Here is a 23,316-nt window from a genome sequence, read left to right as displayed (position 1 = left end):
AGATAGCTTAATAACCGTAAAAACTCATCGCAACTGTATTAGAATATTTTAAACTGGAAAGCGATAATAATGGCCCTTTATGTCCCGTAAGTGCTGTTAAGGTGAGTTTTGTTGATGTAAATAATAACTGTTTATTATTTATAATTAATTTATTTTTGTTTCCCCTAAAATAGTGTGATTAAAAGAAAATATATAAAAGTGGGCAACGCTGTGCCGGTTAAGCTTAATCACGTGACTAAAAGTTTATTTGGTATGAACTGTAGGTATTGTGTTTGAATTAAAATCTAACCTTACTAAACATGGTTATTAATAGCTTCGTTCGTGTTTTTGTTATTACCGATTCTGAACCGTCCTAGAACCTAGAACTTTACTGCGCATGCGAAGATGAAAAAAAATTGCCGGTTATTGCAATTGCTGAATATTGCCGGATATTGCAAATACTGCTGCGCATGCGTATCACAGTTCCAGGACGGTCCAGAATCGTAAATAAAAAAACCCGAACTAAGCTAATATTTCTTTAAAAAAACAGGTAACTTTATTGGTAGCCGAAAACTTTTTGGCCTTAAAATTGTCAGAAGAATGGCATGAATTGGCTAAAGAATTCGAAAAATATGAGATAGAAGTTATTCCATCTGATCAAGCTATTATTGAATCGATGTTAGATGTTACTAATCAATGGGGAGGCATATTACAAAAAATGCAACGTCAAATTTTGGATGATTTTCATAAGAAGGTAAACAATTTTTCAGTACTTTCAATATTAATTTGAAATAAACTATATTATAAGTCGATTACTTTGCATAAAAATATTAAGGAAGGAGTATAATCGTCGATTGAAAGAATTGGAAAGACACGCGACCTAAAGGTGCGTTTAGACTTCAGCACGCACGAGCTGAGCGTACGCGCACGGCGCAGTAATTTAAAAATTTATTTTTCGACGAATGAAGTGATCCACTTGTGCGCGCACAGCAGAGTTGAGCTGGTGAAAACAATGGCCGACCAAGAGATAGCCGCGGATGCATTCATCGTTATGCACAGTTTAATTTAATTATAAAAAGAAGAAAAATCGAAAACATCATTGTTGCTGTTGGCAAACCGAATTTGAGAAATCGATATAATTTATTTAACAACTTAGAGTCTGGAGGAGGGCTAATGATCAATTCCAAAACTTTACGAGAATGGCCGGACCCGACTTTGAATATTTACTAAATTTAATTACACCGAAAATTACGAAAAATGATAAAAAATTTAGCATATTAGCAATATAAAAAAAGGAAGGAAAAGTAAGTGTTGATCGCCCATAAGGTTGCGCATCTTCTTATTTTTTCAATCAGCGCTATAATGCTATCCATGTGTTCATGCATGGTGGACGGACGTGGGGCCCTAGGGTAGGGATCCTCGACAATTTCACTTGACGTTTCATTTGACACATTTCAATTTGATCCAAAATGTGTCAAACAAAACTTGACCACTCTCGGGCAAAATTGAAGGAAATAATGAATTAATTTTTCACTGGTAAGTGAATAATATAATATGTAATATACAGGGTGGTCCGAACTGTATTCTGCATCCTATTCTGCACATTAAAATAAGTAAAAAGTTCGTATAAATGTATGTACTAAAATGCTTCGTTTCGGAGATACAGGGTGTAGAAGTTTCATTTTTATTTCTATTTTTATCAAATAATTTCTGAAATAACGTCAATATTTGGATGAGAATTTGAGTTTTTTGACATATAAATATTGTCTGTTATATATGCTATGGCCCGAACTGTATTCCGGAAACTTCGGCAGCATGTTCCGCAGATAAAAATAAGTAAAAAAGTTCGTATACATGTATGTCCTAAAATGCTTAGTTTCGGAGATACAGGGTGTAGAAGTTTCATTTTTATTTCGATTTTTTCCAAATAATTTCTGAAATAACGTCAATATTTGGATGAAAATGGATATCTGGGGTTTTTTTGGCATGAAAAATTTGATTTTGATGTCAACATGACTCCTAATTGTAGAGGGCGCCACCTACATACTTTGAACTTGTTTGAAGAGTAATAACTTTTCGTCCGTACCTGTATAAAACTACTGAGTAAAAGAATATACATTTACGACGTTTTTTACGTAGAAAAGGTTTCTTGGTAAAAATCGTTTGTAATTGTTCTCGAGATATTTGGAATCGAAATTATTAATACTTGTCATCATTGACATAAAATTAAACATGATGTTGACTAAATAGTTTCTAGACTAAAATTATAAATTTGAAATATTTTTGTGTCAAAAGTTCAACAGAAACTGTTTTATCCATGTTTTATCATCGTTTTTTCGCAGAAAAACCTATGATTAATTTAAAAAAATTAAAATTTCTTAAATTTATTTTTTCAGTCAAAAATTATCTACTCAACGTGTTTATTTTTTTTCAATAATGACATGTATTGACTATTTCTATTCTAAATATTGTTGCGAAACCAGTCCCGCTTTAATATGATCTAGAAGAGTCTAGAAATTCGAAAACACAGAAACCGACGAAAAACGTAACAATATCTTGAGAACGGCTGCTCGTAGCGATTTTTACTATATAAAAGACATTATGAGATGTATATTTTTTCACTCAGTAGTTTTATACAGGACGAAAAGGTATTACTCTTAAAGACAGTTATCATACATGTCAAATTACCAAAACATCAAAATGAAATTTCTCATGTCAAAGAACTCCCAGGCACCAATTTTCATCCAAATATTGACGTTATTTCAGAAATTATTTGGAAAAAATAGAAATAAAAATGAAACTTCTACACCCTGTATCTCCGAAATTAAGCATCTTAGGACATACATTTATACGACCATTTTTACTTATTTTTATCTGCAGAATATGCCGCCGAAGTTTCAGGAATACAGTTCGGACCACCCTGTATATGTTACGGTTAAGGTTCGATATCCGGTTAATATCGACATAACTAATTTAAAGTTTTTCTAGTTAATTATAATAATAAATGTATAATCTAAAAGTTTATACATTTATTATACCGTATGATCGAAAAAAAAACGGCGTCCAGTTGGCTGGGAAATGAACATCGATGACATTTCCCATATAAATTTCCATATAAAATGACAGCGATCTTCATTCCATAGCCATCGCTGACACCGTTTTTTCTCGATCATACGGTATTTTATTACGGTTTAATTTTTTAACTCGATGAATAATTATTAATAGGATAAAAAATTTGAAGAATCATTTTATGACACTCTGAAGAAAAGTCGATACCCAGAAGCATGCGAAGCTCTCAAGCAAATGAGATATATAGCAAAATGTTCTGAAAGAGTGTTTAGATTGTCCGCTTATTACGATACACAGCAAAGAATTGTTGATAGTTTGCAATATAATGAGGAGAATGGCCAGTTTCATCCGACTAATTTTTTCGACGTGTTTGTCAGTGTAAGTAAAATAAATTTAAAAAAAATACACAACCTTACAACAGTATAAAAGAAAATATCTCCTTGGACTGTCATTGTCTCCGATGTTGAGATTTTACACTACTATAATTAGTGGAAAAAGTTATAAGTTTGAAATTAGAGGAACAAACTTTTCTACACTATTGAAACAATGAATTTATTCGACTAATTTTGAGGTTTTGAGTGCGGCTTAATTTCGCTGATTACTTTAATTTTTAACATTCTTTTGAACGCAGGGATGAAACTAAGTGGGTATAATGTTAGTATTCGTTTCCTATGTTAAATACTGTAGTTCTATTGAAAAATAGTTTTTTTATATTGAAAAATATGTCGATGTCACATATCACAAAGTCAAAACTTTTATTTAGTAAATTTTCAAGAAGATAAAAAAATCCCCAAAAATGACGTTATTGAATTGACATAATTTGCCATAGATAATTTGGTAAAATTTTACGGTCGATAATTCGTTTTAGCCAGAGCTGCAACAAGTCAGTTTTAAAAAGACTTAAGTCTTAAGTCAATTTCAATATAAACTTCAAATGACTTAAATCGTAAGTCTTTGACTTAAGTTATTTTCTTTCAAGTCAAGTCATTTTTTTAAAGATTTTAATCAATATAACATTATTTAAGTATTTTTTTACTGTTTACTGCTTTTTAATCATTGTTAGTCGCTCCGTACAACTTCAGGAAAAAAACAGCCTGTATACAGGGTGACCCAGTCTTCCAAAATAGCTCTATATTGAAATTTTAGTTTGTGATTTCCATTGTAATTTGTTTAAGTAACGTGGTGGCAATATATAAGACAGGATTTGACTTCCGCTCTTTCAATAGAGTGTGTTTATTATTAAAAGTGTCTTACCTATCTACAGAAAAGTAGAACAATCTTTTAATTAACTCAATAATCAATTTTTCACGTGACAAATTAATAAATAAGGTTTATTGTAATGGAGCAGCTGATTTTTTTATTATTAGCAAGAAAAATTTGTCGTAAAATATTTCTGGATTTACCAAGTATTCTCAAGTATCCGTATTCAAGAAATTAAATGAAGGTTTAATACGGGCAATGTGGATCATACAAAAAAATGTTAGACATATTATCATGTAGAATGTAGAATGAGTAAGAGGGGGGTTAATCACTGCGACCTTAAAGATCTATTGTGCCCCCCTTCCTTGAGTCATCACACGGTCTATAACCCATCATACCTCTGTTGTAGAGGGGACAGGGTATTTCCCATCCTCCTCTGACAACAGTTCTTCCTCCGAGGGTACACACCCGTCAAAGGTTGGTGTTTGGCCCTCCGTGCCGCCCTTCTCAGTCGAAGAGCTTGCCTCCGGCTGAGGAACCCGTGAGGCGAAGGCTGGAGGATCTGTCTCCATTTTCTCCACCTCTTTAACTTGGTCTCTCATTAGACCTGATACTGGTTTTGTCCCATATCTATAATATAGGATATGTCCCTCTTTATCTATTGCCTCCTTGGATTTGAGGTCAATTCTTATTGTGAGGACCGGACCATGACCCTCCTCCCTCGAGTTGATGACTCGCCAACTCGATGTCCTGACATTGAAATTCTGACCCTCGATAAGGCTCAGCAGGTAGGTGGTGTCTTTCCTCTTGCTCCTCGGCAGAAAGACCGTGATGACCGCCCCTTTAGGGATGTTTTCTCCCTTCACTGCAACCAGTTCCGGCCCTTGCCAATTTTTAAGCTTAGGTGCGATTTCCACCAGCCAATTCGCCGATTCTTAAGATACACAATCTATGAGGATCATGCCCACCCGAAAGTGTATCCCCGCAAAACGCAGCTGACCCACATTTTGTAGATCGTTGTGTTGCGATCCAATCTCCACTACTCCGTCCAGTACAGCCTCTTCTAGAGACGTTTGCTGGTCGGTGGTCAAAGGTCAGATCAACCTCTGAGAAATCCTTTGGCAGCATCGCCATTTTCACTTGTCTAGCAATAGCGGCAAAGCTGGTGATACGTCCATGCTTTGCCTCCCGGTGTTGGACGGCTTTCCATCCTGGCTTTTTTCTCTCACTGGAGAAGAGGTTAGAGGTTCTCGCTCCCCCTCTTGCCCTTTGATGGAGATGGGTCAGGTTGTTTCTTGGTTTCTTTTCTCTCCCCTTTTCGGAGGATTGTTTTCGCTTTTGCTTCCTCTGGAGCAAGTCCTTCGTGGAGCAGTCGGGGGTATCTCCGTGCTTCTGCTCCGCTAAGACCTATTCTCAGAGGATCGTCTAGCCCGCCTGGTTGACCCGGGCCAGGTAGAAGAAACGGTAGCTTGTGTCGCTTATTGGGTCTAGAGGTAGGCTCCCGACCCTTGCTGGAGAAGGTGGTAGCTTGTGTGCCACTTGTGGAGGATGATCCCAAGCAAGTGTCAGCCGCCCCTCTTGTAGTTTCCTTTGGATTTGGTCCTTTGGAACTTTCATTTGTCATGTTCCCAGTGTCGCTAGGGGGCTTCCCCACAGCTTCACCAGTGGTGTTTTAAGTACTAGATCTCATAGTGTTCCCACGAGTTGTTAGGGATAGTCGGTCCACTTCTACAAAGCCCCGCATGTAGAAGTAAGGGGTAAATACAATGGGGTGCCCCCTGATGCCCCAAGGTTGAGGCCAGTAATGGTTAGTCCTCTATATAGCCACGCATCCCTTTGACCTGGTCCCGCCATCGTAGGATTTAGGTTTTTGGTGAGGTTGTCTCCTCTTGGTCCAGGCGGTTAAGCCAAGACCCCCCCCCCCCCACACCCTCTACCCGCGAGACATGACCACTGTCAGTCGGACTGGTATGACGGACAGAGGTAGCCCCGTCCGGCATCGTTATATGTCTTGGTGCAATTCTTCCCCACCAACGACAAGGTCTTGCATCTCCTAGGGGAAGAAAAAAGTAAAGTAAAGATTTCAGTTAACGTCTCCTTTTTGCTGCCAGGGCTAATCTGGACGGGGCCTACTTTGTTTACGCGGAATCCAAACCGCGGTCCTCGGCCATATCATGGTCAATGGCCTACCGACTTAGGAAGAGTCTAAATCAACTCTTACTCACAAGATATCCGATCTCATTCGGCCTCGAACCGGCGTGAATGAGCAGTGTGTAACAATAGATTTTACACTTTTCCCTTGAACAACAGCACGATACAGAGTTTCTAACCGGTTACCCGTCCATCCACCAGTATCGCCTTAAGTCGCTTAACTTCGGTGTTCTAATGGGAACCGGTGATTCAACTTAGCTAGGCCGTTGACCCTAGAGGAAGATGTATTATTATTATTAGAAGAAGAGAATCCTAACGCTTCCTGAAATATCATCTAAAATTGATTCTTAGAGTGGTGTTAGAGCGGTGTTTCTACTGGTACGTATACATTGGTGCAGAGGCGCAGCGCGCGCGCCGAGCGCTGTCCGCGCGTTACTTTTATTGTTTTAACGAACATCCCGCGATATAATACACTTAGTCACTAAGCGGAGCGTCGAAAAACCGACCAGAGATGGTTCGCCGCTAGCTGTTTGCGCGCGGAGCGCGCGCAACTTGAAAACACGTACCAATAGAGGCGTATCGGTGCGCGCGTGCCGCGCGTTAGCGGCGCAGCGCACCAATGTATACGTGCCATTATGGTACGTACACACTGGCGCGCTGCGCCGCGAACGCGCGGCACGCGCGCCCCTGTTCGTCTCTATTAGTACGTGTTTTAAAGTTGCGCGCGCTCCGCCCGCAAACCGATTCGCGTCTATTGGTACGTGTTTCCAAGTAGCGCGCGCTCCGCGCGCGAACAGCTAGCCGCGTACCATCTCCAGTCGGTTTTTCGACGCTCCGCTTTGTTGGTTCGTTATTCAGTTGGGACCGCCGGTGAAGACACCGCGCGCATTTATCAGTGACTATGTGTGTTTTCTTTGAATAAATTCCCTTTTTTGTGTTTTTCTTTGAATATTGTTTATTAATGGAGTGTTTAAAGAGTCGCACTACTCATGATTAAAATTGCGTAGTTCTTCTCGGACGATAGAGACATGATTAACGACTAGACGAATGTTCGCGGGATTTCTATGGATCGCGGGATGTTCGTTAAAACAATAAAAGTAAGTCCACGGCCACACAGAAAACGTTTTTAGCGTTTTGCGTTTTTTGCGTCTCAAGCGCTTTTTGCGATTTTACAGTTTTAAGCGCTTTTTTCGATTTGTGTCCATTAAAAACACGCAAAAGACGCGGCAGGTCTGCAGTTTCTATCAATAATGTCAATTAGTAACGTCGCAAGTTCGTGGATTCCCGGCCCGTCCAACAATCAATCCTGTGAGAAAGAGATAGGCGATATCGGCACCGTTAAAGAGGGTCCACATTTAGTAACATGTTATATAACATTGCTATTTAAAAAGCTACATGTAACATGTTAAAAAACCGGGAGCCGTCCACATTATAGTTTTCGTAGTCATGAATCGTTTTGGCGAGAAAGAGGTTCAGCTCGCAGCAGCGGCGTGCGTAATTATTTTTGAACTAAGGGAAAGAAAGTCGAGAAAAAAGCGGTTTCAGTCCGCCATAGCCTACCAGCAAGATCTAGATACAGTTGAACTCAATTAGCTTATCTTTTCAATACTTGCCTCGGCTGTTTCTCGTGGTGTCGTCTGTCTTTTAAAAACATTAATAATTTACAGTACGTCTCGTCTCCTGGATCTGTGTCTATGAAAGGAATGCGGACAAAAAACATTTAAATAAACAGCAATATATTCTATACGTCGATTTGACGAGTGCGTCACCGCAAATCGCTCCGCCCACTCATTTTATTGGCTACTTGCAAATTTGTCGAATTTTTATTGATGGGACGCGTCGTCTATTTTTTACGAAAAACATCGAGAGAATATCGTTTCCTCTCTCACGGATACCCCGTAGCTACAGAACGGACAGACAGACGTACTGTAAAAGCAAAAGCAAACCATTTTGAATTATCCACTTCATCTAAACCATGCAGTTCCTGATTTGCATTTCTTTTGTTCCCGCTGGAACTGGCCTATTAGATTACGCATTATTTCTCAACTTTTTCTGTTTCCAAATACATACTATGAAATGAAAATCGCTGTCATTTTATATGGAAAATTATATGGGGAATGTCATCGATCGTCATGTCCAAGCCAACTGGCCGGGAGGCCGACGGGACGCAGTTTTTTTTTCGATCATACGGTATTATTGACCAGTAAATAAACAAACCAATATCAGCTCACCACACTAAGATTCTGTCGCGCACGTCCCTGAAAATATGAGCGGCTAAACTAGAAATTTAGCAAGTGTGGACGCGTTGTTTCATGTTACAATAGCAATGTTGCACAACATCTTTTGATCTTTACCGACTACAAATGGATAACATCTAGCAAGTTATATAGCATCGAAATTTGCTAAATATAACTAAAAAATATGTAACATGTTATATAACTTTGCTATATAGCAGTGTTATATAGCAAGTGTGGACCGTCCTTTAACGTTGAAGAGACGAAGATAAAAGATGCTGGGATTGAATTGTGGACGGGCCGGGGATTATATTCGGAGACAAAACAATCTACTGCTAGTGCCAGTGGTGTGTGTAAAAATAATAATTATTATTTGCCATTTATTTTAGGAATTTTAGTTTATAGTTTTTTTTATGTTGTAGTGTTGTGGTTAGTACTTGTTATAATTATAATATAATAAATAATTATATAATAGAATAGTAAATATCTCTAGTTACTAATGCAATTTTAGGACATGATTTATGAAACATTTTGGAGTGAAACTTCTTTACGCGCGCTGGGAGTAAAAATCCAAAGCCGTGACATACGAGCTAGTGAGACGGCCGTGACACACGAGCTCGTAGTAACGAAACGTGTTAACGGCTTAGAAAAACGTAGTGACGCGACGTGTATTTGTGAGCAGTCCACGTGTTCATCAAAAATATTGATATTTTAATACAAATTTTGTAAAAGTGAATGAAATTATTACGCGTAAAAAAACATTTGTTACACGTAAAAAACTATTTTTACGCGTATAAAACTATTTGTTACTGGTAGAAAACTATTTTTTTACGCATATAAAACTATTTGTTACTGGTAGAAAACTATTTTTTACGCGTATAAAACTATTTGTTACGTGTAAAAATATATTTGTTACACATAAAAAACTCTTTTTTTACTCGTCAGAAACTTATTGTTTCTGGTAGAAAACCTTTCTTACGCAAAAAAAAATATTTTTTACGTATAAAAAACTATTTGTTACACGTAAAAAACTGATTCTAACGCGTCAAAAACTTATTGTTTCTGGTAAAAAAGCTTTTGTTACGCAAAAGAAAATATTTTTTACGTGTAAAAAACTATTTGTTACACGTAAAAAACTATTTTTTACGCGTAAGAAAATATTCCTTTATTTATTAGTTTTTCAACATTTCAAACTACACGTTTTCAAAAAAAAAACATTTTTTACGTATAAAAAACTATTTGTTACACGTAAAAAACTAATTCTAACGCGTCATAAACTTATTGTTTCTGGTAAAAAAGCTTTTGTTACGCAAAAGAAAATATTTTTTACGTGTAAAAAACTATTTGTTACACGTAAAAAACTATTTTTTACGCGTAAGAAAATATTCCTTTATTTATTAGTTTTTCAACATTTCAAACTACACGTTTTCAAACATTTCCTTCAAATTTTTGAATTTAATAGAATCTTCCTAAACAGTAGATGTTCTTTATAAAAATATTTTTAGATAATACCCTAAAATGAAAAAAATGCATACTATTTAATTTATTTTTATTATATTATTAAATATAACGTCGCCTATGACGGGGTCTCATCTTAGAAAACGCTAAAGACGCTACAGAAAACAAACTGATTTGTTTTCATTTGCGTTTTTTGCGAGACACGCCGAACGCTACACGCTTTTGGTGTGGCCACTCCTATATAATCCTGTTATTTTGTTTTAGTCGCTAAAGACGCTTCACGCTAAAAACGCAAAAAACGATTTCTGTGTGGCCGTGGGCTAACGCGCGGACAACGCTCGGCGCGCGCGCTGCGCCTTCGCGGCGCAGCGCACCAATGTATACGTACCATTATACACAAACCAAAAAACTAATGGTACGTATACATTGGTGCGCTGCGCCGCGAACGTGCAGCGCGCGCCGAGCGTTGGCCGCGCGTTACTTTTATTGTTTTAACGAACATCCCGCAATCCATAGAAATCCCTCGAACATTAGTTTAGTCGTTAATCATGTCTCTATCGTCCGAGAAGAACTACGCAATTTTAATTATGAGTAGTGCGACTCTTTAAACACTTCATTAATAAGCAATATTCAAAGAAAAACACAAAAAAGGGAATTTATTCAAAGAAAATACACATAGTCACTGATAAATGCGCGCGGTGTCTTCACCGGCCGTCCCAATTGAACAACGAACAAACAAAGCGGAGCGTCGAAAAACCGATTGGAGATGGTTTGCCGCTAGCTGTTTGTTTTGTTGCCGCGTTCCGCGCGCAACTTGAAAACACGTACCAATAGAGGCGAAACGGTGAGCGCGTGCCACGCTTTCGCGGCACATGTGTATACGTACCATAATATAGAGCTTTTTCGGAAGCCTGGATCACGCTGTATCTATGAAAATATTATGTGTGCTATTAATGTACGAATATAATGTAAGTTTTTAATATCTTATTTTGTAAACATTTCTTCTAGTTTGTTAAAAACCAACATGTCGTTGTACCTACTGACGTAGTAGAAGACGTAGTACCATCTCTTGAATTGCCTACTTTTGTATCTCCGGCAATATCATTGAGTATAGAAGATTTTATGACCGATGAAAGTTTTTCGGATTTGGATTATCTGTGAAAAGAGAAGGAATATTTCAATCATTTTATTTTCAACAGTAGAAATATACATATTATATCATATTAAATAAAAAAATGCGTATGTACAGGGTGAATCAACGATAGAGTAAAGTCTATCTCCTTTGTTTCCTTTTTTGAAAAGTTATAGGGTGCTGCAAAAATGTGTGGCGGATATAAAATGTGTCTTTAAATGCTATTTTTTATTTTATTTTAAGATTCTGCTGAAAATCTTATGACTTTGTTATATACATATAATGTTATATGTATAAACAAAAGATATTATCGTGGAGACTATAATAAAAAAAAAGAAAGAATTTATTGGGCAAGTCTACAGTAAGATTAGTCATGAAACATGACTAAAACATGAAAATGGCGCCTTGTGCCTCGTTCGTTTCCCTTTTTTTTTTCAGGATCGTTAGTTCATCGTTGCTGATTCCTCCCGTATTGACGAAGCCGGAAGGCAGAAACACTGATTGTCTACGGGTAGTCATGTTTTAGTCATGTCTCATGACTAATCTTACTGTAGATTTGCCCAATAAATTCTTTCTTCTTTTTATTATATAGTCTCCACGATAACATCTTTGGTTTATTGTTTTCTCTGGGCCAAGGTGATAGCGGCGAGGTGTGTTGGAACGCCTCCGCAGCGGTTTTTCGGTAGTAACGCTTCAAATTGTAAGCTACTGCCTAACCAGGCTGCAAATGGCGCCTTGTGCCTCGTTTGCTTCCCTTCTTTTTTTCAGGATCGCTAGTTTATCGTTGCTGATTCCTTCCGTATTGATGAAGCCGGAAGGCAGAAACACTTAGTGTCTACGGGTAGTCATGTTTGGTTGTGACTTGCCCAATAAATTATTTCTTCTTGTTATATGTATATACATAAAATTAATAGTTCTTGTATTACTTCAATTTGTTTAAAACAAATGTTAGATTTCAGTGTGGTAAAAAATTGTCAGTGATACCATTATTTCTGAAGTTGGGCTGGGATACAATGGTATCTATATAATGATTTCTGAAATCTGGAAGGACAATTTTATAGAGATGAAGAAAAATATATGTGTAAAGATATTTGAGTTAGATGCCCTAAAGGGTGTTCTAAATATATTTACGAATTTCGACTACTTAAAATTAAAAAATATCAATTTTTTTAAATGATATAGCCTATAATAGGTATATTATCATTTTTTCTGATAGATTTTACAAAATTCATATATACCTATTTTTAATTTGGGACTTATTCTGGATTTTTCAATTTTTACTCTTCTTTTTAATGCATTTATGCTAAAACATCATAGTTGCCATGACTAAACAAGAATATTAATTATTAATCATTAACAAGTAGCTGAGGAATTAGTTACATTTGTTATTATTAGTTTGTATCAATTAACTTTACTCTAATAAACTGAAAACTGAAACCACAATCCTGAAGTTCTTGATGTATTTCTATTATTATGAAAGATGCCACTATCGATAGATATTGTCAAGAAAAATGGCCTATCCGCCAGAAATTAAAAATGTATTACTGGTTGCCTGCACAACCGCAACGTATCCGCCAGAAATTAAAAGACTTTTTCAGGCGCCATCTTTTAGTCAAGTCGAGAAGTAAGAGAATCAGACAATAGAATTGTCTGGTATGAAGAAGTACGCTTTCCGAGAATTGGGGAAATTTCGAGAAGCAGTCAATAGAGTATATAAGCCGGAGGCATGATTTGACTTTGCACTAGACTTGTGTTATGACGGAATCTATTGACTTCTTATTGGTCCAATAATTAAGCGCCAATTTTAAATATTTAATATATCAAATAGATATGAATAGTTATCAAAACAAATCATTCGAAATGCGATTGTAGGTATTTTATGCTTATCTCATTATAAGATATAGAAGCATCTTATGTGGACCAACTTGTACATGATACTTATACATAACTAGTATACACAAATTATTAAAATCTATTATCCCTAATGACTTTTTCCTAAAGATATATTTTGCTCCACACAATGTGATAGGGAATGTGGTGCTGCAGTAGTTTTTCTTCTTTTTAAAGGCACAAGCCACTGAGGCTGACCAGCATCTTTCGCACTGGCATTTGAATAACCATGTTCTGGTGTAAAATGTCGTTTTGCGGGTCTACCTGTATGTTGTTGCCTTCTTCCTCCCAAATAAACTTTTCTTCTAGCCAATGATGTTGGTTGCACCTTAATGGTATTCATTTTTTTTGAGCTATAAAATTGGTGTTTTCCAAATGTGTGTAAACTAGACACAAGTGCTGATTTTGTTTTAATCTTATTAAAGTTTTCTATGAATTTTTCTGATGCTTCTAAAACTTGAGAATCTTCTTTTATATCTTGAAGTAACTTATCAAAAATTTGTTGAAGGTTATGTGTTATATTTATTATCTTCTCTTCATCATCAGGTTCTATTTGAGGTTCTGTGTTATGATTGTCGTCTGGTTGATCATTTAATATTTCATTATTTGGCAAAAATGAATTGGTTATTTTTACGTTACTTGGTTTAACTGTCATATTGTCCACATTATTATACCATCCCTCTGGCAAATTTTCACTTGACCCTGTTAAAATCTTATGCATTAGAATTTTTATAGACCGATTCTCTTTTAAAAGTAAGTAATTATGATTCAAATTAAATTTTACAGCAACAGCCAATTGGTGCTTACAGGGTGCTCCCTGAATACCAACTGGACAACTACAATCTTCTATAAACATGTTTACTTGATATTCTGTTTGCTTAGCGGTATTTTTTACGAGAAAAATATCTTCAGAAAGCTTGGTTATCAAAAGACCGTTAGTCTTTGTAATAGGAATATTATATCTTGATTTAGTATAATTAACACTTTTGTTGTTAAGAAAGTCTGCAAGTTTTCTTTCAAAGAAGCTTTCGTATCTGGTTGTCATGAAATCGAAGAGCTGTACAACACTATAAGCTTTTATTCTGTTCATAATTTTGTCTTTTATAGTTCGAAAATTTGATTCACTTAAATTATTAGTAAAATGACCTCGGGTCTTATAATCTAACACAAAAGCTGGCACCCATTCATCAGCCCGAGAGTATATACTTTTTATGTATGTTATAAGATTTGAGTACTGTTTAACAAGATCATTTTTAATAATATTATCATACATAACATTTACATCATTGACTGTTGTACAATTAAATAGTCTTTTAAATAAATTAAAAATTACAGGTGCATCACATCTTTTAACTTGGTTTTTTGCATTCAACAAAAATCGCCAAAATGCTTGTAACACATGGAACTTACAAAGTAAAAGTTTCGATTCTGGAAACGCCGAGTGTAAACTATTTCTTTCACTTTTAGAGTCATCTGTCATAATAATTAGCGGATACATTTGTCCAAAAAATCCATTTTTGGGTAAGATTGTCCTTAATACGGTTAGTCCTTGTGTAATTGCCTTTTCAGATTCTGAAAATAGAATTAAAAGGCCTAGGGGCAAAGCTCCTGCCAAACTAGGTGAAAGAAAGGTGAAAATCCTACTGCAGTGTCTGTCCATGGACCCCGATGCATCTACAAACATCATTTCTGAAGAAGATTTTAAATTTTCATGCACCCGTTTCATTAATGGGGTGCAAATAGCTATGATAACTTCATTATCTGTTTCATTATAAAACAATTTGGCACACTCATCCTTACATTTGAGATTATATACTTCAATAAAATGTTGTAGGGATTTTATCATTTCTATTCCATCTGACGCACCATATTCTTTGTTGAATGTAGTATAATATTTGTTAAACACCCACTGCAAATTAGGACACAGTGCACCATCTGCTGCAATTCTATAATAATTATCACCGTATTCTTCTTGTAAATCATATTTTAATAAATCCAAAGCCGAAGATGGGGAATGTCCCTTTGAAAACAAGTTAAGTATTTTTTCCTCCGTTTCCTTAGTTGGTCTCCGGTGTCTTAAAGCATCTGCACACTCTAGTAAGTGATTGTGATTATGTTTTATTACTATTTCACATGGATGTGTCTTTAATAAATCATCTTGACTTCTAAAATGAAAGTACCTTGATAAAAATGTACTTATGACTTATGACTGAATGAAATTATTACCTTTTCATCTTATATTGTTTTACAGTGATTTTTAAAGAAGCTTGACAATTAACATGTTTGGATGAAGGTGTCTTAGTTTTAGATGAAGGCAAACTAGCTCTGGTGTTATGATGACATCGATAATCTTTCTAAAATAAAAAACAACTTAACAAAAATAATGTTGTCTTCAATCCTGTTTAGTTTACTGCACACAGAATAATTCTAGTCACTAGTTTAAAAAATAACCACCACCTCAAATATAAGCTTTAATTGACCATCACCACCATAAGTTCTTAAAACTCGAAAATTTACTTTGTTTTGGCTTTCAAAATCTTCGAGCCATGCTTCAGCAGCTTCCTTTGAAAATATATTGGCCCTGATGGTTGTGTGAAATGTTTGTTCACTGATTTTTGAAAAATCTATTATCTTGTATTCATAGGAAGTTGAAGTCGGAAGAATATCCTAAAATGTACAAAGTATAATTATAAAAGGGTTTACCTCCGTCAAAAAAGCGGTAACAATTGATAAGTATAAGTAAAGTAATAACAATATATTACGGAAATTACAAGCTGCAAGCAGCTAGATAATTACCTGCAAATATTCCATGGCGTGTTTAAATAAAAAAAATCGGGTATAAGTTTTGCTTTTATATCAGACTTTTTTTAACAGACCAGACTAGATCTCAGATCAACTTCTATTTTTTAACACCAAAGCACCAACCAAAACAAAAACCACAACAAAAACAGTTAGGTTAACTTTGAAATTTGAACATCTTTCTTCCACGGTCAACAGTGTCAATCGTAAAATTTCCACCAATCAAATGCCAGAATTCTAACACCATTCACAAGTCTAGTGCAAAGTCAAATCATGCTGCCCGGTTGCTACCAGACAAGAACTCATCCAGGCAGCACTGCGTCGGATTCACTTACAAGCTTATGAATATAAGAATGTACGCCTAATAAAACGGTTCAAAAATCTTCTACTGACTTCGGATAGCAGTTAGACGAAAACGAATTGCGACCTATGACGAAATACTCGCATTACCAAGTGGAGTTCAAGAAAATCAAGTCGAAGAAATAATTGTTTATGATTTAGCTCTGGAAGACAGTAACTCAGATGAAGAATTAGATAAATAATACAAAAATAATAATTTCTGTGCTTATGAAATTACTATTACATCTCGGAAATACTGTTCTATATTAGGTTATTTCTTTATTGGTTCTTTACTTGCTGCTCCTTTTTTAACGTTTCTATATTTAATAGTACAATGTAATCTTAAATCGTATATATTTAGATGTAAAATAAAAACACTAAATCACCACAATACACCAAAACACTTTTACTTTTACACTGGATGCGCGTTTGGTTTGGTTTGTTTATTATGTTAGCATCATCAACAGATGATTATAAACTGAAAGTTTGGTTAAAAAACTGGTTAGTTTATTTTGCTGTGTAACACCAAAGGTTCCAACCCTCAACTGTAATTTTAGATGTAGATTCATTGCCTTAAATAAAAGATTTTGAAAATTTTATTTTCAAAGTCAATGTCGATCGGACTATAACGATTTCTGTTTACACTTTATATACAATATTTTATTGGTCCATTTCGGTTTGAGCAAACCGGTTTGCGCAAAATAACTGAGAGTGTAAACGGTACTTAAAAAAGAGGGGTCGCCTACATCCGTTAATAGAGACGGCACGAGAAAAAGAAGAATATGTCGAAAAATATAACAAAATTCTATTTACTGTACAGATCAGAATAGGCCGCAAGAAGCACTCTTGCCAAATTTGATCTCAACCAATCAAATTCAAATCAATTGGAAAGCTACTCCTATATTATTTCTACTGGCTATTTTGTACTATGGATTTTGTTTGCTTCTGAAAGAATCAATGGACGGCGCCACAATTTTTTACACTGAAGGGTGTCAAGCAAACAGGTAGCCAAAAAGGTCTTTCGTTTCTCCATTCTATGGAATAAAATACATATCTAAAACATAATAGTTTCTTGGATATACATAACATAATATTTTAACCCTTGTCTTGTAAAAAATAGTTAATAAATTCATTAAAAATTTAATTAAATATGGTAGGTTTAGGGTATAATGCAGCCAATGACGAAATGTTCTATTTTCATCTGAAGGCATGAATGAAAAGCAAAATAGCAAAATATGATGATGTATGACATTGTGTATGTTTTATGGTATTTCAACTTTCAAACTTTCAACCTCTCCTCCTAATAAATTAATTGGGAATTTAAAAAAATTAATTGCGTGCAGAAAGTAAAATCACAAGACAACATTAAAAACTAGCCTTAAATAATAAAAATGATAATGTAATGTAGATCAAATTTTGGTTTGAGGGCGTGAAAATTAGAAAATAAAAACATTAAACTAAAAGAACAAAATATACATATATAAAAGTAAAGTACTTACAAATAATAGAAAAACAAATTAACTAAATTAAGTGTGGGAGACCTAGATGTCGAGGTGGCTGGATGTCGCTACTTCTGTAAACAAGCAGAAAAACAATACCTGAGCAACCAATTTTACATTAATAAAGCTTATAATATTTAATGGGTACTATTCATGTTAATTAGCTCAGTTTTCAGATAGGTTTGTTCGGGTAGTTAAAACATTCTCTGATAAATGAAACCAAAGAACCATACAAAAATAGATAAATCGTAGACAGTAGAAAATATAACAATACAACAATGTAATACATACATATGCATATGCATATAAAAATATACGCACATACAAATATACATACACGCAGAGACTAAATCAGAGGCAATGGATATACTATAACTAGGGTGTAGTTTATATATAATTTAGTGTGCACACGAGTACGAAGGGATGGACGCTCGACGTACTAATACTTTTACCACTAGCCTTAACTATCGTGAACGTGCAATGAGACCAAGGGAATGGCGCGCGAGGTCTCTGTCAACAAATAGTTAGCACTAATTACCAGGAACGTGCAATGAGACCAAGGGAATGGCACGCGAGGTCTCTGTTACAAGATAATTAGCTATACAGACCTAAAAGGTCGAAACACTGAAGGGAATGGCGCGCGACAGTGCCGTATACCTTATGCTTTACTTATATCTCTGGTAAATAAAATAGTTCATGACAATAAACAATATACAGTTGTAGAATAGTATTAAGAAATAGATAAAAATGGTATGCTCTGAGAGACAACTCACTATATTAAGAAATATATAAAATGGTTACTCTGTGAGAACACTCACTGTATTAAGAAATATATAAAATGGTTACCCTGTGAGAACACTCACTGTATTAAGAAATATATAAAATGGTTACCCTGTGAGAACACTCACTGTATTAAGAAATATATAAAATGGTTACCCTGTGAGAGAACACTCACTGTATTAAGAAATATATAAAATGGTTACCCTGTGAGAACACTCACTGTATTAAGAAATATATAAAATGGTTACCCTGTGAGAACACTCACTGTATTAAGAAATATATAAAATGGTTACCCTGTGAGAACACTCACTGTATTAAGAAATATATAAAATGGTTACCCTGTGAGAACACTCACTGTATTAAGAAATATATAAAATGGTTACCCTGTGAGAACACTCACCCTATTAATTGGACTTCTTATTTCAACACAAGAACACCTTCGACTAGCACAGGCAACGGTCGCTTAGGAAATGAGAGAAGACAGTTCCTTTAGGAGTTAGAGCCATCGAGGTACCATAAAGCTCTGGGAATTTCCCGCCGTAAACGACCCTTAACGGTCACCAGGCAGCATAAATGAATGAATTTATTCTGTTCTTAGGTTTTTAATGAATTACTATTTAATTCTTGTTTAAAATATTATTTGAAAAATAACTGACTCTTACAGTAATACAGTTTAAACAATATACATATGTTATTTTGAACTCAATTGCATTTCCATTGTGGCAACAGTTGGCAACGCCGATGTGGAAATAGTTACGCAAAATCAATCCAGGACACGCAACTGCGTAGTGGGAAACGACGCACGGCTTCTCAACTGCCGAAAAATTATATCTTGGCACGAGAAAGGATTCTTCTGTGGAAGACAGAGACGGGTTAGTTTGTTTTAACATTTTTGTTTTATTAGCCGTATTATATTCACCCATATCTTATGTATCCACCCATCATTATTCTAGAATTATTTTTCCCGCTCATTTCGTTTGATTCCAATTTTGTTGTCAATATACCAACATAAAAAGTTCTTATATTTTAAAATTAAATCGATTTTTCAATTAACTAAAACAGTGGCTTGTAGTCAATTGCAACATGACTATTAGAGCTGTTAGTTGCAGTGAAGTTCTCTCTTTGCCTTTAAGAAAACTATCCTTATATAATTTCATTCATCAAATGGTGACACCCCCAATTGCTCTGACCAGATAGTATACCATACGAAGAAACATTATTTTCATCACTTCTTGCGTTAGGTATACCACAGTTTAATTAATAGTTAAGATTCGGTGGTTGTATTATCTATCCATTATCCATTTCTAAAGATGTATCCATTTATAAGCAGATCTATCCATTTATAAAGTCAAGGATAGTTTCTTGGACAGTTACGTGATATTTAAATTTTATTTAAGGTTTTCGCTAAATATATTATGTAGATATAGCGCAGTATATATCCGAAGCGGAACAAATTAGGCAAAGATAATAAAGTCCACCTATTCTGGGTGCCGGCACACCAAGGGATAGAAGGCAATGAAAGAGCAAACAATCTAGCTAGAAAAGGAGCAAACACGGAAAGACAAGGAAAAAAAAAGTTACTAAATTAAAACTCCATCCGGAACCTGGATTGGGAATTCTCCAACGGTCTAAGACATTCGAAGAAATTTCTCAGAACCTACGACAGAGAAAAATAAAATATTTTCTTGATTTAAATGAGAACAATCTTCGAATTGTCACAGGGTTGCAGTCCTTTTAAAGGACACTGTAAACGAATACTTCCATAGATTGCTAAGAAACAACGGCAAATGCGGATTCTGTGGGGAAAATAGGGAAACACTAGAACACCTCATTACTGAGTGCACCGAGGCGACAACCATTCGTGCTATAAACTTTGGTATACTGATATCGGAAATAGAGAACTAATCTTAATAGATATAACCGTCTCAGATACTGGCTTTTGTCGAAGCCCTACGTATGATGAGTTATAACTCAAGAAAGGGGGATACAATAGATTTGTAAGATCCCTCCCATACATTCTACATATCTATTTTGGTACAATCCTTGATCCGAAACTAAACTGGCGAACTAACGCAGAAGAAAAAACAAAAAACGCCTACGTTGCCCTCTACACGTGTAAAAAATGATAGGTAAAAAGTGGGGCTCCAGCCGAGTATGGCTAAGTGGATATACACTGCCATAGTGGGACCAATCCTCACATTATGGATCCCTGGTATGGTGACCACCTTTGAAAAAGACAACCAATATATCCAAGCTTGGAAAGGTATAGAGGAGTGCGTGTGTGTGCATTACAGGAGCGTTAAGATTGGCGCCCTCAGATGCTCTCAATGTGCTTCTCCACCTCCTCCCATTAGATCTTCATATTAAAAAGCTGGCCTCTAGTAGTACAATCAGGCTCAGAGAAACTGTTTGCTGGACGGAGGAACTCTACGGTCACAGCAGTATTCTTGAAAGATTACCGAAGGATGTTTTTGCTGGACCATCAGATTATCTGACACCTAGGTTGGGACTTCCTAACTACCGAAGGAGCTTAATATTGCGCTATTTACTGACGGATCCAAGATGGATTCAGGTGTAGATTCGGGGGTGTTCTCGAAGGTCTTACCGACTTCCGGATAGACCAAGTGTTTTCCAGGCAGATATACTTGGCCTTCGAACCTGCGAATGGTTGAGCCAGCCATGTCGGTGCTGACCATGTCGGCGCTGAACTCCTCTACCATATCCTCCAAAATAGTTACAAAAACGTACGACAAGTTATCCTACATGGCAAGTAGGTATGATATAACCTTGTTTTGGGTTCCAGGCCACAGGAAGTTCGAAAGGAACGAACGCGCTGATGAACTTGCAAGGCGAGGATCGTGCCTTGAGCTAGATGTATCAGAGGAAGTTCTTACTCCCCTCAATACCATGAAAAAAAAAACATTTACCATCATTTTCTGTCTATGGCGAACAGTAGATGGAAAACTTCAAGCACTTGCAGGACAGCCAGGAAATCTTGATCCAAATACGACTTTAAGGATTGGTGTGAAGATATCGCCTGCAGGCTTAATACGGAACACTACCAACCAACGAAGCCATTTGGATTGCCAACCTTTGTAAGGAGAACTTGAGAGATCATATTTGGTCACATTTTTGGTCTTCACAGCGGTTTTCTTCAGGGGGATCCTATACCAACTTGAAGGAGCTGTGATCTTGTGTTTTAACATGACGGCCAACTTCTTTTGAGGTGTTTTCCAGTTTAATGTATTCTTTCTAGGCATATCAATATCTCAATTGCTCAAATTACTCTTCATTAATAATTTCTCACTTTGTCCAAAGTAAACTTACTTTGGCTCCGTATTTTCGACTCTAGACGCATTCCGGTCCTCGAGGCGACTCCTGCTCTGTCTCACGCAACGAAAGTCGAGAGCTTCCTTGCTCTGCCCGAATTTTATTACGCACCAGCTAGTTCAGTGACCGTCCTAGGGGAAGTGCGTGGCTAGCGCGGGGGGAGAGGGCCCTCTCAAGTCAATAACCGCCGGTCGGCCGTGCCCTACTTTACGCCCTACTCCGATTGGCGCCGCTTTGGCCCAAAAGGGACCGCTCTCCCTTTCGTGTTGAGGGTGGAACAATAGCGCATTTTTTTGGATGCTCCTTAGAACAGAGGCGTACGATTGGAGTAATGGAGTAAAAAGATTGTTTTCGCAGAACTGACTTTAAAGGGAGCCGTACAGTACGTCGATCCGTTCTGTAGCTACCGGGCATTCGTAAACGGGGGAAACAAAATTTGTTTCCCCCGTTTACGAATGGTATCTCAAATATTTAATATTTTAGATACTATTACTTACTTATACAAAAATTTCAAAAATACCAAATCAGATTTATCACAACGTTTTTCCACGTAAAGGTTGATTCTCACTAACCTTCCGTTTCCATTCCATATCCGTTCCGTATTTTTTATTGTACAATTTATATCATTACGAAAGTTTTATGTTTTAATTTAAAAATTTGTAACTTTTGAAAAAGGTAATAGATTTAATTAAGAGGTGAAAGAATAAATAAATATCAGCAAAATGTTTACCGAGCTGGTACAAACGTAAGAGCTTATCAACGCTGTTTCCGATACGCTTCAGTTCGTCCATCAAAAAAATGTATGGAAGGAAAGGATATGGAACGGAAGGGAAACGGAACGAATAGTGTGCATTGTCCTATTCATTTACGTGATATAATCTTTTATGTAAACGAAAGGGAAACGGGAGGGAGCTGATATGGAGAAGGTATAGTGAGAACCAACCTTAAATGGGACATAATCTTTAAAAAATTAAGAAGAAAAACAACAAATAATAATAAAATCACGCAACTATTATACCCATAACGATTCCAGTCTTCTCCAAGCTCGGTCTACTACCGTTTTAATCGATCTTTTTGTCAATAAGAATCGGAGAAATTTGCAAGTAGCCAATGTAATGAAGCGGAATTTCTTTCGCGGTGACAAATTGGATGCTTTTAAAGGGAAACACCCTTGTCTATTGGAGATATAAATAGGAGACAAAAACTAATATCGGTGTCTGGCGCTCAATTTTTATCAAAAACATGATGGTAAAAACCGCATATCGATATGTGTTACCGTTTTGGAGTTACGGGGTGTTTTTCAAAAATGTGCATTTTTAACAAATCGCTGTAATTTTTTGCTATGAAAAATTTTGTATTCTTTTGAAAACATTTCCAAAGCACCATTTTACAAGAATTTAATAAAAAAAATTAATAATTTAAGATTTATCAACAGAAAATTTGATTTTTTATATGG

At 36.1% G+C, this 23,316-nt stretch overlaps 3 protein-coding genes across 6 annotated transcripts in view; 1 reads left to right on the top strand and 2 right to left on the bottom strand.

Moving 5' to 3' along the window:
* The window catches only part of LOC115889527 (cilia- and flagella-associated protein 69-like), a 68,716-nt gene extending 57,402 nt beyond the window's left edge, over window positions 1-11,314 (top strand). For both annotated transcript variants that reach the window (XM_030909557.1, XM_030909556.1), the window contains 3 exons: window positions 530-733; window positions 3,205-3,426; window positions 11,100-11,314. In XM_030909557.1, the coding sequence (XP_030765417.1) occupies window positions 530-733; window positions 3,205-3,426; window positions 11,100-11,252 (579 nt within the window). In that variant the 3' untranslated portion in view covers window positions 11,253-11,314. The remainder of the gene's footprint in view (window positions 1-529; window positions 734-3,204; window positions 3,427-11,099) is intronic.
* LOC115889533 (protein Wnt-11b-1-like) overlaps window positions 1-23,316 on the bottom strand; it is a 369,661-nt gene that overhangs the window by 271,362 nt on the left and 74,983 nt on the right. The window lies entirely within an intron of this gene.
* Window positions 13,122-16,178, bottom strand: LOC115889529. Of its 3 annotated transcripts, XM_030909561.1 has the most exons (5): window positions 15,910-16,178; window positions 15,571-15,780; window positions 15,340-15,467; window positions 14,524-15,278; window positions 13,122-13,815 (listed from the first exon to the last, which is right to left on the bottom strand). In XM_030909561.1, exons 1-5 carry the CDS (start codon window positions 15,922-15,924, stop codon window positions 13,205-13,207), a joined length of 1,719 nt encoding a protein of 572 aa, XP_030765421.1. In that variant the 5' UTR covers window positions 15,925-16,178; the 3' UTR covers window positions 13,122-13,204. The 3 variants fall into 3 exon arrangements, with proteins under 3 accessions (XP_030765421.1, XP_030765419.1, XP_030765420.1); XM_030909559.1 differs by having other exon boundaries at window positions 13,122-15,278; XM_030909560.1 differs by having other exon boundaries at window positions 13,122-15,278; window positions 15,631-15,780.

Source organism: Sitophilus oryzae, unplaced genomic scaffold (genome assembly GCF_002938485.1).
Source record: "Sitophilus oryzae breed Bouriz unplaced genomic scaffold, Soryzae_2.0 scaffold_815_pilon_pilon, whole genome shotgun sequence".
Lineage (NCBI taxonomy): Eukaryota > Metazoa > Arthropoda > Insecta > Coleoptera > Curculionidae > Sitophilus > Sitophilus oryzae.
The sequence above is the reverse complement of the archived record's forward strand: the minus strand, read 5'-3'. Positions and strand labels throughout refer to the sequence as shown.

What these genes read in the sequence shown, in the direction of transcription:
- LOC115889529 (XM_030909559.1), bottom strand. An exon ending in AATTAAAGCTTATATTTGAG is followed by an intron (nt 15,468 to 15,570) that starts GTGGTGGTTATT and finishes TTTTTATTTTAG; the next exon opens with AAAGATTATCGATGTCATCA. An exon ending in AAACAATATAAGATGAAAAG is followed by an intron (nt 15,279 to 15,339) that starts GTAATAATTTCA and finishes CTTTCATTTTAG; the next exon opens with AAGTCAAGATGATTTATTAA.